This window comes from Crotalus tigris, unplaced genomic scaffold (assembly GCF_016545835.1).
Source record: "Crotalus tigris isolate CLP2741 ecotype Arizona unplaced genomic scaffold, ASM1654583v1 scf7180000017740.3459589, whole genome shotgun sequence".
NCBI classification, from domain to species: Eukaryota; Metazoa; Chordata; class Lepidosauria; order Squamata; family Viperidae; genus Crotalus; species Crotalus tigris.
The window spans coordinates 654108-666701 of record NW_024096607.1 but is presented as its reverse complement, the minus strand read 5'-3'; the positions used below and the strand labels follow the sequence as shown (position 1 = coordinate 666701).

Sequence of the window (12594 nt, the reverse complement as noted above, 5' to 3'; positions counted from 1 at the left end):
AAAACCCTTCATAGCTTGGAACTAGTGTACTTATGGGGCCATCTCATCTCAAGTCTCTACCTGATTCAGCAAAAGGGGCATGTTTGTTGACTAAGCAGTATTGGCTGAAGGGTTAGCCATTTCTGCAAAGGCGCCACTTTTAAGCAACATTTACACTGATATTGGATTGGCCTCATTTCTATTGGCCTTTCATAACACCTTGAAAATTTTTGTTCCTGAGCCTGGGCCCTGGCTGTGGGATACAGCCCCATCTTGGCAGTCTGAATAATTGATTAGATAATGCTCTGATGCTGTTTTTTTTGTACTGTGTTTATTATTATATTGTAAGCCATATAGAGTGACATAAAAGTGAGGTGGTGGCTATATAAATTGAATAAGACATCAAGTTTTCCCAAGCTTTCTTCTCCATGCTCTAGAGGATTTTGGAAGTAGGATGACCCATCTGTACTTTTATTTGAAAAGACCCTGAAAACTATTCTAACAGCCCTGAGCTCATCGTATGGGTTATAATTGCTTATTTCATGCTTTTCAATTATTAGAATTTTATTGGGTTAGTTGATTTCTGTGAATAGACCAGAGTCCTAGTAATTGAGACAATATGCAAAAATGATAAATATTTAGTATCTCAGACACTTGCAACTGCATTTAGGAGAGAATATTTTATTTCCAAGAGACTAGAATCGGTATCATGAATTTCTGCTTACTTCATGCAGCAGTACCTCTGTGCTTGCGTACTTCCATATCGCTCTTGAAGGAAAATAAATTCTAATTTATTTTCACTGCAGAAAAAACCCTAATAAATTATGAAGCAAATAGGGAGCTGGTTGAAGCTTAGTTTATCAAAAATCACAATAGGGTGTATATTGTTTGATTTTTTTAAGGGAAAAGCAGAAGGAAAACTATTTCAATAACTAATGGGCTATTTGAAAAAAAATTAATATCTATAGCATTTGACAATAGTCTCATATACAGCTCATTTTTAAGATTGAAACTCCTATAATCTCTGACCATTAACTATACTGCCTAGTGGGAATCTTGCTACCTGAAGGGGAAAAAGTAGCTGAGAGTGCTATAAAATTGTCCTTAATAAATACTTTTTGTTTATCTAATCTGGAATCAGTGTTACTATTAATACACTTTAGTTAGATAACTTTTAAACTCTAGCTTTCCCTAGTAAATATTGTATGGTCTACCTTTTGACATTTTTTGTTTTGGAAGTTATGTTCTCTAATTTATAGTGTGACATGTTTTCTAATTTATGCTGTGACTGTTCTCAACTTATGACTTATCCTTATATATTTACAACATTTTTTGAATTCTCGAAAGTACTGGGTTTGCATAAAAGAGCTTACATTATTTTAATATTTCAAAGAATCAAATTGGCTACATTAAAACTGTTCATGTTTCTGAGATTATTTAGGTATTAATGAGATATTTCATATAAAATTAATGTGAATGATTTAACCCCTATTTTGTTGGTTACCAAAAATTATCCTAGTACTTTAGGGAACTAATTACTAGAATCTTAGATAAGTGGTCTCCTTGTACAACGCCTTTTATACCATTCACATAGCCTCTTTTCTTTGCTGCTTCATCCAGTTGAAATAGTGCCTTTCAGTAGCAGCCACCTTTTCAATACCAATGTGTGTATTGTAAGTATATAGTCTTTTATTCCTTTATACATATGTCTTATAGCACTACTGAATAATAGCTGCACAGGCTAAGCCTGAATTTCTCATTAAATATAAATAAATCATCTGTCTTTAAGTGTCAATAGTCACCATAAAGTATTCTATACATTTTAGAAATTAAAATGAAGGAATAGTTTTGTCTTAAACAAATCCAGTCTATGTTTTCCTTTAGAACTTGTGGTTCTGGATATGACCTTCAAAGACATTGAAGATATTATTTTGTTTAGCAAATGTTAGTCATGTATCCTCTGTTCAGGTACCACCAATCAAAACTGAAATAGTATCTTTTTACTGGTGTGAGGGGAAGAGTATTGTTCAACTGATTTTGCTGTTAATTAATGTAAGCCTTCAGTGCTTCTATTTAAAATGGTAACATTTCAAAAGCCGTAATTAAAAGCAATATTTGAATTATAAACAAGAGGCAAGTGTATGCAATTCTAGGATCTATTTTTCCAAAAGCTCATATTTAGATCATTTTCATGTTACTTATAAATGGGTCAAAAATAGCAAAGTGAGTTCTTGCCATTATTAATATGAAAGTAGTTGAGATACAAGTTTTCTACTACAAGAAATGCCACAATTTTACTTATGGTCAGGAATTATTTTCGCATCTTTCACTTAGTATTTTCTAATCATCTGAAAATATTAAAACAATGAAAATACAAATACAGTGATCTAGACAATTCTAGATAGTTTTTTAAATATGTGTTCATGTGCTCTGGATCATTCTACTATTTTATGATAAACCAAAAATCGAATAGAGCTGGAAGGGACCTTGGAGATCTTTTAGCCCAGCCCCTTCTGCAATTTCTTTATGACAATTTGGGATGATTAGAAAATCCCTAGCATACAACCAAAACTTGCTAGATAATAGACAGTATTTTCTGAGAACAATTTCTATACCTGATTATGTAACATCTTGAGTTTTATTTTATAAAGAACTTTGGGCCTCAAGGAAAGAACTTGAAGCAAATGTAAGAACAAGTTCATGTCGGTTTTTAGAAAATGTTCCAGGCAAAGTGATCAGTTTTCTGTCTGAAGCATTTTTTCTATTTCTTTGTCCCAGTTGTCATCTTGTTTTTCTGATTCTGTAACTACTTCATATTCTTGAAGTTCTTGTTGTAGCTCTTTTTCCCAGTCTGCAGTTTCTTCTAAATAGAAATAAAGCATAACTTATAGGACTGTATAGTACGCAACATGTAATTTAGTGTTCATACACTCTTATATTGAATGCACAAAACATTTTTAAGACCAAGAACGGCCAAATGAGAGCTTTAACAAAATATTATTTTTATGGGTTTTGTACTAGCAGGACATATTATTGGAATATGAAGAATAATTATTTTTACCATCCACTGTAGTTGTTTCCTTTTTCTCATCATCCAGCACAAGCTGTTCAATCTCTTTTCTCAAATCTTCCTGATTCAGGTTGCATGCATCAAAAGCATCACTTACAAATTCAGATACACTTGGACTAGTAGAAATCTCTTCATCATCCTTTAATATAATTTTAAAGAAGGACTAATTTAAGAATATAAGCAAACTTTATTAAAGGACTTATACTATTCACTCATTATAAGGAATGGAAAAAACACTGAAGTTACAGGTATAGGATACCTAGACCAAGAAAACATTTGTAGTTTCTAGTAATTCAATTAATAACTATATATCTATGTTATAATAGCAGATTGCAAGAAAATACAATCAGATATCTACCTGATCCCAACAATGCTTTTAGAATTCTTCTTTCAGCATATCACCTCTGCTTTCCAGCAAGAAAAAAATGCACTGTGCTATTGTTAATGAAAAGATTATTGGTACTAACTACTGTGCATCCTTAGATTTTCTAGGCTAAGAAAACATAATTTTTAGAATTATCATCAAAGAAAAATGGCTTAAATATAGGTTAGGAGTGTTCCCTTAGCGAACATTCAAAGTGCGATAAGCACCCCCTAGTGTTTATGAAAAAGTCCAGAAACCCTAACCCTAACGAACAACCGCAGTGGCACTGCAACATTCACTCTGCCCTATTCCCTCTCTCCTCCTGCAGATCTCCCTAGGCACTAGGCCTTGGATACTTATCTTGTGAAGATAGAGATCCTTCGCTTTCTTGGCTGCTCCAGGCCTTCCGTGTGTTCGCAGAGAATGGAGGCCGAAAGTAATGCTAGATCATTTGAGATCAGTGGTGCAAGATAATCATGCTACTGATCACGTGTGATCTTACGGTACTTTAGGCCTCTGTTCTCTGCAACAGAGAGCAGAACTGAAGCTGGAGGGGGCTTCCGCAGACCTCCAGAAGTTTAATCCAGGTGTTGGAGGCCTTTTGAGGGCCACTGCTGCCAGGAAAGGTGGCTGGGGAACATTTCCACAGACCTCTGGAGGCCTGATTTGGGAGTTGGACACCTTTTCTGGGCCGCCGCCGCCCGGAAAGGAGGCCAGGAGATGCTTCTGCAGCCTCCGGAGATCAATTCTGGGTTTTGGAGGCCTCCACCAGGCTTCAGAGGCCCAGAATGGAAGCCAGGGCAATGGCCACATGCTTCCGGATGTCTGTTCTGGGCTTCGGAGGCCTTCTCCAGGCCTCCAAGGCCCAGAATGGAGGCCAGGGGATGCTTCTGTGTACCTTTGGAGGCCTGATCCAGGCATTGTAGGCCTTTTCCAGGCTGCTGCCATCCAGAAGGGAGACTGGGACTGGCGGTCACATGCTTGCAGAGGTCCATTCTGGGCCTCGGAGGCCTCCTCCAGGCATCTGAGGGCCAGAACGGAGGCTGGGGACGATTTTGAGTGCCTCCTGAGTCTGTTCTGGGCCTTTGAGGCCCAGAATGGAGGCCGGGGATGGTGGCTACATGCTTCCAGAGGTCTGTTCTGGGCCTTGGAGGCCTCCCTCTGCTCTTGCCAGGAGCAGAGAAAGAAACAGGCTGGAGAAGAGACAGATCTTCACAAGGTTAGTGACCCAGTGCGGCAGGATTGGGTGGGGGAGCAATTGTGGGGACCCTAGGGAAGGGAGCATGAGGTATCTCAGTGGGGGGACTTGGGTGGTCTGAAATAGTTGGCCTGTTCCATTACTAGACATGGTAATGGTCTTCCCCACCCTGAGATACCTCATGTTCATTTAATGAGCTGCGCATTTGCCCACGCATTAAATTAGCGAATGCATGGACGAAAGCTTGGAGTGAATCGTGTTCAAGGTGTGAGATTCACTCCTACAAATCCTCGAGTTATGAATGGAATGGGCAGGCTCCATTACATTTGTAACTCGAGGACTACCTGTAGGTAACTTTAAGCAAACTCATTACTAAAAGAGTTTCTACTATTAATACTTTTAAAATTCCAGTTCAGACTTTTATTTCAGCCATTTCTTTTACTTTCTAGTTTGCTTAGAGATAAAAGCGTCATGGAGCAATTAGAAAATAGTTTGGATTTTGGAAATTTTAAATACCTTTGCTGTAAGTGCATACCTTAACTATAAAGTAAGTTTACCTCTTGACGTTTCAGCTGAGATTTGATTGCAACAGGTGGCGTCTTTGGCCTCACAGTATCTAGGGGAAAAATAGATACAGTAAAAATTTGAAGGTATTTTCTAACAATGCCTGGTGTTTTAAAGAATGTGAATGACTATATAGGCATTGATACCAAGCTGTCATTTATTGCTGTTGCATGTATGGATAGTAAGCCTGTATTTCTATATTTTTGTCTCTTCTTCCTTCAACAGAGAAATATATTGTTTGGTTTGCAGTCTGTATTAAAAGGGTAGCTTGTCTTTGTTACAGATTTGATATCATAGTTTCTTAATTATGATGTTAAAATATATTTTTTCATATTTCAATGAAGCAAAAAGTACAGTTGGTTATAAACCACCATTAAGTTTACAATAGCTTTTCTTGACATACAAAGAATAGGAAGGGCAGGATGCAAGTTGAAAGTTTTCTGGGGTTTATAGAAGCAGAAACAGGCCTTCTGAATTAGGTCTACAATTTCAGCTGTCCGATCAGTGTTTCCCAAACTTGACAATTTTAAGGCATGAGGACTTCAACTCCCAGAATTCCACAGCCAGCAACGCTGGCTGTGGAATTCTGGGAGTTGAAGTCCACATGCCTTAAAATTGTCAAGTTTGGGAAACACTGCCTTAGATAATTAAAACAAAAGTAGTAAATATTAGAATCATGTCTGCAGGATTACACTGCACTTCCACAAACAGAGACATACTGTAGTTCCTCACTAACTTGAAAACATGAGGCTGTTGATTTGACTCTGTGCTGTCCAAACACTTGTCATGCCTAATCAATCTAGTGCTTCAGACTTTTAAAGCTGCAAAATAGGCAGAAATGGCTATAAAGGTAACAGAACAATCTATTCTATTTACTTTCAGAGTATATTTAGCAAAAGGAACTAAAATGCAAGCCATGAATAGTGGAACTGTACAGAAGAACTATAAAAACCCTGTGCAGAAAGATTTTTATTTTTTTTTCAAATTCTAAACTTAAGATGTAATACAGTTGCATGGATTTATTAATTATATATGCAGAGTTAAGATTTTGAAATGAATTAAGCATATCTTCTCTTTTTAGACCATAACTATGGCACTACATCATTTTATATAGTTTGCGACTTACGACCACAACTGAGCCCAACATTTCTGGTACTAAGTGAGACATTTGTTAAGTGAGTTTGTCCCATTTTACAACCTTTCTTGGCATAGTTGTTAAGTGAATCACTGCAATTATTAAGTTATAACATAATTGTTAAGTGAATCTGGCTTCCCCATTGACTTTGCTTGTCAGAAGGCCACAAAAGGAGATCACATAACCCCAAAATATTGCAATCATCATTAATATGAGTCAGTTGCCAATCATCTGAATTTTGATCACGTGACCATGGGGGTGCTGCAGTAGTCATAAGTGTGAAAAACGGTCATAAGTCACTTTTTTCAATGTTGTTGTAACTTCAAATGGTCACTAAATGAACTGTTGTAAGTCGAGGATTACCTGTGTCCGTTTTAGTTCCAGTTTTATCTATAGAAGGAAGTTGAACAAACCAAATATACTATATTTCTGCAAAACAGTTGAAGTTTTCTCCCAGTTATATAAGGAATATTTCATATGAAATTGAAGGTGTAAGAAGCTTGAATTAAAAAAAAATAAGAGAAAAATATTCAAATTTTTAAATGTTTGTTTAAAGCAATAGCTACCTGTTAGCTGTCTATCCTCTTCACTGCCATTCTTTTCTTTTCTCACTGCTTGCTGTGCAGCCAGTGCTGTAAGTTGTGCGGACTGTTTAATAAGGGAGACCCGATAAAAATAATTCCTCCAGAACATCTCTTCCTTTACACTGAGGACAGCATATATGTTTTTGTTAGTAAGTACTTGCTTTATAACACTGGGTATATAGATTTTATGTATTAGGATTTGCCTTAATTGCCTGTCAATATTTTTGCATGGTGTGGTTGTGGGGGTGCAGTCTGAGGTACACATTTTATCTTATTGATTAGGCATAGTTCATAAATTTGCATCTAAAGTGGGAGGAATATCTCTACCTATCTGCCTGCCTGCCTGCCTATCTATGTCTTCTCTCTTTCTCTCAGTCTTATATATGCAATAATTCTCACAACTAAGATCTCCATAGAGCTGAGATGTGCTATTTTCCTGACATCAATATGGAACAGATTAGCCATTGCCGTAGGATTTCCCATCAAAAATACAATCTAGGTCCAGTCATTTTATTTTTTTCTAGTTTAGGCAAGGTCAGCTAACTGCTTACATTTGTTGAAAAACATCAGGATTACTTTCTTTGGAAATAGATGAATCAATAAGATCTCAATATAAGATATCCCTTTTAATAGACTGGATGCCATGGCTAAACTGTATATCCTAATATTCAAGTCTATTGCAATCAAAGTCATCCAGATGAATAACTTAAATTTATACCAAATTATGCAAATTTTGTCAATTTATATCATTTTTGTCAATGTCTATCATTTCCATAGTGAGAAATAGTACAAATATCTGATATAGAAATCCTTTAAGAAAATCAGCATTCATAATTTTAAATGGTTTGACTCTAGCCTTGAAGAGATAATCACACATTAAATATCAAGGCTTATTTTAATAAGAAAAATTAAACATAATAATTTATAACTTTCAAGCTAAATGATATTTCTTGATAGCTAAGTGATTAGGAAATATAGCTAGGTGATTATCAAATATAGATAGATCACTCACTGTTTTGGAACAAGATCAAATCTCATTCTATTCAGGAGTTCATCTTCTTGAAGCATCACCATGGCTACTGGATACATCTGGTCAAAGTCAAAATTAAATTGAACCCCTGCTGGTGGATCACGCAGAAAGTTTCTTCTATCCTTTGTAAAATAAAATGTGGTTGACAGAGGTTGAAAGCTGTTATTACCTTGGAAAAAAATATTTCTCAAGATGTTATTTTGAAAAATGAATTACATCATGAACACAGTTATTAATTATGACTATTCTTATTTGTATTAAGCTTTTTAGAAGTTATTATATATCAATATCCAGAATCCTACTTTAGGTAACAAACATGTATGTTTTCAAGAAATTAATAGTTTATGCTAGGAATGGGAAGCTTATGATTGCTGAACTACAGGTCCCCCCCCCATTCCTGGCTCAAAAGATAAAAAGCAAAAACCTGCCACATACTGCTGATAGGGCCAGTATTTGTTGTTGAATTGTTTCTTCTTCATTGCTGTCTACCCATGGAGGCACAGCTGTTTCTGTGAGCAGAAAAGGAATATTTATATAATTGCATTCACTCGTAAGAGACCACTGAACAACTGGCATCTTCAAGTCAGAGAAGCCTCTTGCTAAGGTGTACATAAGAATGCTCAAACCAGTAATATTAAGCAGCAAACTAGATTATGTTAATTTAATTCATAAATCTGTGGTGAATCCATATATCTAGAGGTAAGATGGCAGCATTTGTCCCTGATTTTTTTCTTTTACAGTATATTCTTTCTTTCTTAGAAGATTGTCTGATTCATCCTGGGAGGCCACAATAAGAGGAAAATTGTAACATTGTGCTATACAACCAACCAATATTTTTCTAAAATGGAATGGTTGGGCATATACATAAGATACGTGCATTGCACATATTTTACTTTGAAAGAAAGCTATATAATTCTGTAGCATTTTGATGTTTCCTAAGAACAAACAATGGCTTCAGTTCCAATATATGTACAAATAATAGGTTTCTGCATATAATTCCTGATCTTGGATGCACATTTGTTTTCTGTCGGTTTTTTCAATTGGAGAAGCGTGGATCTGAATGTCTTATCCTTGACCAAGCATATTACCTATAATTTGATTAAAACTTTTTTTAAGTAATGAATCTAAATTTCAAGATCTCCAGTAAGAAATATAATCCAGTCACATTTGTTTTGCTGCCTGCATTTGTTCTTATGAAGTTTAGTCAAGCTGCTGAGATCTTTAATATTCTAACTTAACTCCACAATGTTTATCAGAGCCAATGCAATATACCAGGAGGTTTAATTAATTAGGATCAACAAAATTCATATCCACTGGATTAGATGTCTCCCACACATATGCACACATTTTCATCCAGATTGTTCTGAAAACAGAATTGAAGTTGGTGAGATCATCCTGTCACCTTCCTAGTCCAATCTACAAGCTTCCTAATATGATTGTTATTATTTTTGTAGCCAATTCAAAAAATACCTGATTTTTTGGTGTGTTGCTGTTGAACAAATTTTTCTTGTTCCTTTTGAAAGTCTCCTATAATTGTCTACAAGAAAAGGTAAATATGAAAAATGAAAAAAGTTAGATGACCATTTCAAAACTATATTTTTGCTATTGTAACACAATGTGAACAGTTTCTAAAAAAGGTTGACAACCATTCTTTATGTAGCCTGCAGGAGAAAGATGAAAACTAAAACTGTGTAAGATTTATATATTTCAATGGCACCCCAAAATAGGTAAAACAAAGGGATTTCTGATTATATAGAATGTGCCTGCTTGATGCATGTGTTTTCCTTTTCTCGTAAATGCCAGCATTTGCCTTTTTTATACTAACATTAAAATTTAAAGTCTTGAGAAAAGAAGAAATAACTAATATTACTACTTTAAAATGGGTGATCCAAGGTTCAAAAAGTTTTTAGTATAAAATAGAAAAAAGTGAGCTTACATTATTTCCCCATCATAATTTAACCCACATAAAACACCTTCAATCTGAAATAGTGGATACCAGAAACAAATAGGGTACATTTGTTTCTTTTAATGAATCCTGCAGATGTTTCCCCTTTGCAGATCCTTACACTAATTGAATCTGTGCTACTGTCAATAATAGCAATGGCATTCAAATTAAGTATTTTTCCACACTCAGATTATATCTTAACAAATAAGTTCTTTGCTGGTAAGCATCATGTTTCTTCATCTAAACCTGGAAACCAGACCAAAAGTAGCTGATTATAATTAAAGTATTTGTGATGTTTCTTGGCAAACAAGCAAAGTTAATGGGGGAAGCCAGATTTACTTAAGAAGCACACGATTCACTTAATAACTGCAGTGATTCTTATAACCATGGCAAAAAGGCTGATGTTGGGTTGACTCACTTAATTGCCTTGCTTAGCAACAGAAATTCTGGTCCCAATTGTGTCATAAGTCAAGGACTATCTGCATATTTTAATTGCTACCAAACTTATTTATATAACTAATATAAACAAGCTTGTAAGATGAGTAGCATAAAGACAAGAGCTCTCCTTAGGATACAGCTAGTGATTCTAATTCCATAAAGCCTCTTTTCAAGCCCAACTCGGTTTAAGTGACTACATGGACATAATCATATGGTTTTCTTTAAGTGGTTTACCATTACCTTCTTCCTGGAGATTTTCAACTTTCTACTCTTAACCTACAGACCTAGACTTTCATGGTGATGTCCTATCTAAATATTTTCCTGATTGGACCTTGCTTAGCATCTGTGCCCAGATGCTATCATCTGCCAAAACTGTAAAACTAAAAGCCTTCAAAATGATTTAAAGCAGAGTAAGTTAATAGAAATACCAGTTTTATAGGCAATTATTTACATCAAAAGTACCTTATCAATTATATTTTCTATTTTTCCTTCTTCAACAGACTTCTTTATAGTTTGTGCTGTTTCAGCAACTGATTCAGATATCTTTTTTGTAGCCGTTGTAGCAAAGCTGAAGATATAACCTTTTAGAGATAAAACTTCATTTAAACTTAAAATATTTTCCTTCCTGCACTTCAGAAACTAATTGCTAATATGAATCTGAAGAATATGGGAATTTAGACTTATTCATTCAACTCTGCCAGTGCTTAAAAACATGCAGCATAATTAATACATAATAATCAGGAGCAAGGAACTCACATACAGAAGCCTGCTTCCATGCAGTCTAGAGTTTATCAGTACCATTGATAATCTGGTGCACAAATCAGCATATCAACTTGACTTTAAATAATTTGATATTAATTCAGGAAGGAGTACTCTGGATGTAGGTGCCTAGTACAGAATATTATGACATGAGATATTATTGAACTAATTTACATAGAGAAAGCAATTATATTTTGGGTGGTGTTTGGATTTCTTTGTTGGACATAGATATGGGATATAAAACTAACATTTCTCAAGATAAAATAAAGAAGTATGACAAATCCAAGATACTGTACATGATAAATTTGCTGAACTCAATAGCAAAAAATCTAAATTGTACAAAGTTTATCTATTTTGTTCATCTACCAACAAGGCTTTGAAAACTAGGATTTCAGCCATCCTATTTAAATAATAGCATAACCTGTAAATTATAATTTGTTTAAAAAATTGATTACATGAACTATAAGTTGTTAACTGTTAACCCTAATTCTGAGCTTTTCCTTATTCCAAAAATTCCTTTGCTGTATATAAGCTTTAGTTTCAACATTCATTGTTGCTGTCATCACCAACACACATTTTTAAACATAGACTTTCCTAGTAATATGGAATTGGAGTGTATTGCTTTTTCATATGGTTTAGAAACCAAATACAAAGGATATTCCAACATCCCTGAAGAGTACTTGAATATTTCATACATTTACTATGAAATAAGCCTGTGATATTCCAGAGGAAGCTATTTCCATAATTGCAACCCAAAGTACATTTAACTGAAATTAAAGCAACTTTCACTGAGTAAATGGAATAGCCAAACTCTGTATTTATATGGGAATAAGTGTCAGTGAAGCTAAAGAGGCACAGCTTATGCCTATTGCAACTTTATTAAATCTGTATGCTGCATTTGTATGCGGCCTGACTCCCAACAATTCTGGGCAGCATACAAGTTAAATAAATGAATAAATCAATCCTTGACGACCACAAAAAGGTCTTAATGTCTCTTGTTGCCATCTAGTAGTCGTCCGGAGTTTTGGTGCCTTAAAGAGGGGGTCTGAGGAAACAATTTATAGAAAAGATTATTTGTAGGATCTGCGTTAGGGCAGCCTGTAAACACATAATAAGCAGAGCATTGTAAGATGGGGCGGGGGTGCCTAGCCACGGGATTTCGCGAAGGAGGAACGAGACACTCACTGCCAAGCCCCTTGGCTTGATTAACGATCGGGTCCAGGTCTGGCCTCCCTTTCTGTCCCTCCTCTTCGTAGCACGGCGATGGCGCGTCTCTTTCAGGAACCTGTTCTTCTGCGCCAGTCCTTGCTTTCCCTTTGGGGGAAGACTGTTTTCCTTCCTCTTCCGCCCAATTCATCCCCAACCAACCACTCAGGCCGCGCAACATCTTAATAAGATTCGCGTCGCTCTCCAAAGCCGCCCAACTGTGCCGAACCTCCCCCTAAACGGTGTTTCGGGTCTCAGTAGCGTCGGGCCCAGGTTGCTGGGAAGGCAGCCTTTGTTTCCGGAAGAAAGTGAGGGACCGCCT

The 12594-nt window shown here is 35.8% G+C and overlaps 2 protein-coding genes across 8 annotated transcripts in view; one reads left to right on the top strand and one right to left on the bottom strand.

Moving 5' to 3' along the window:
- The window catches only part of CTPS2 (CTP synthase 2), a 220187-nt gene that overhangs the window by 3337 nt on the left and 204256 nt on the right, over window positions 1-12594 (top strand). The window lies entirely within an intron of this gene.
- SYAP1 (synapse associated protein 1) lies at window positions 2118-12592 on the bottom strand. The gene is made up of 9 exons (XM_039339895.1): window positions 12252-12592; window positions 10770-10888; window positions 9395-9461; window positions 8360-8433; window positions 7907-8046; window positions 6877-7016; window positions 5169-5227; window positions 3041-3188; window positions 2118-2842 (listed from the first exon to the last, which is right to left on the bottom strand). The coding sequence occupies exons 1-9, from the start codon at window positions 12451-12453 to the stop codon at window positions 2715-2717; spliced, it is 1077 nt and encodes a 358-aa protein (XP_039195829.1). The 5' UTR covers window positions 12454-12592; the 3' UTR covers window positions 2118-2714.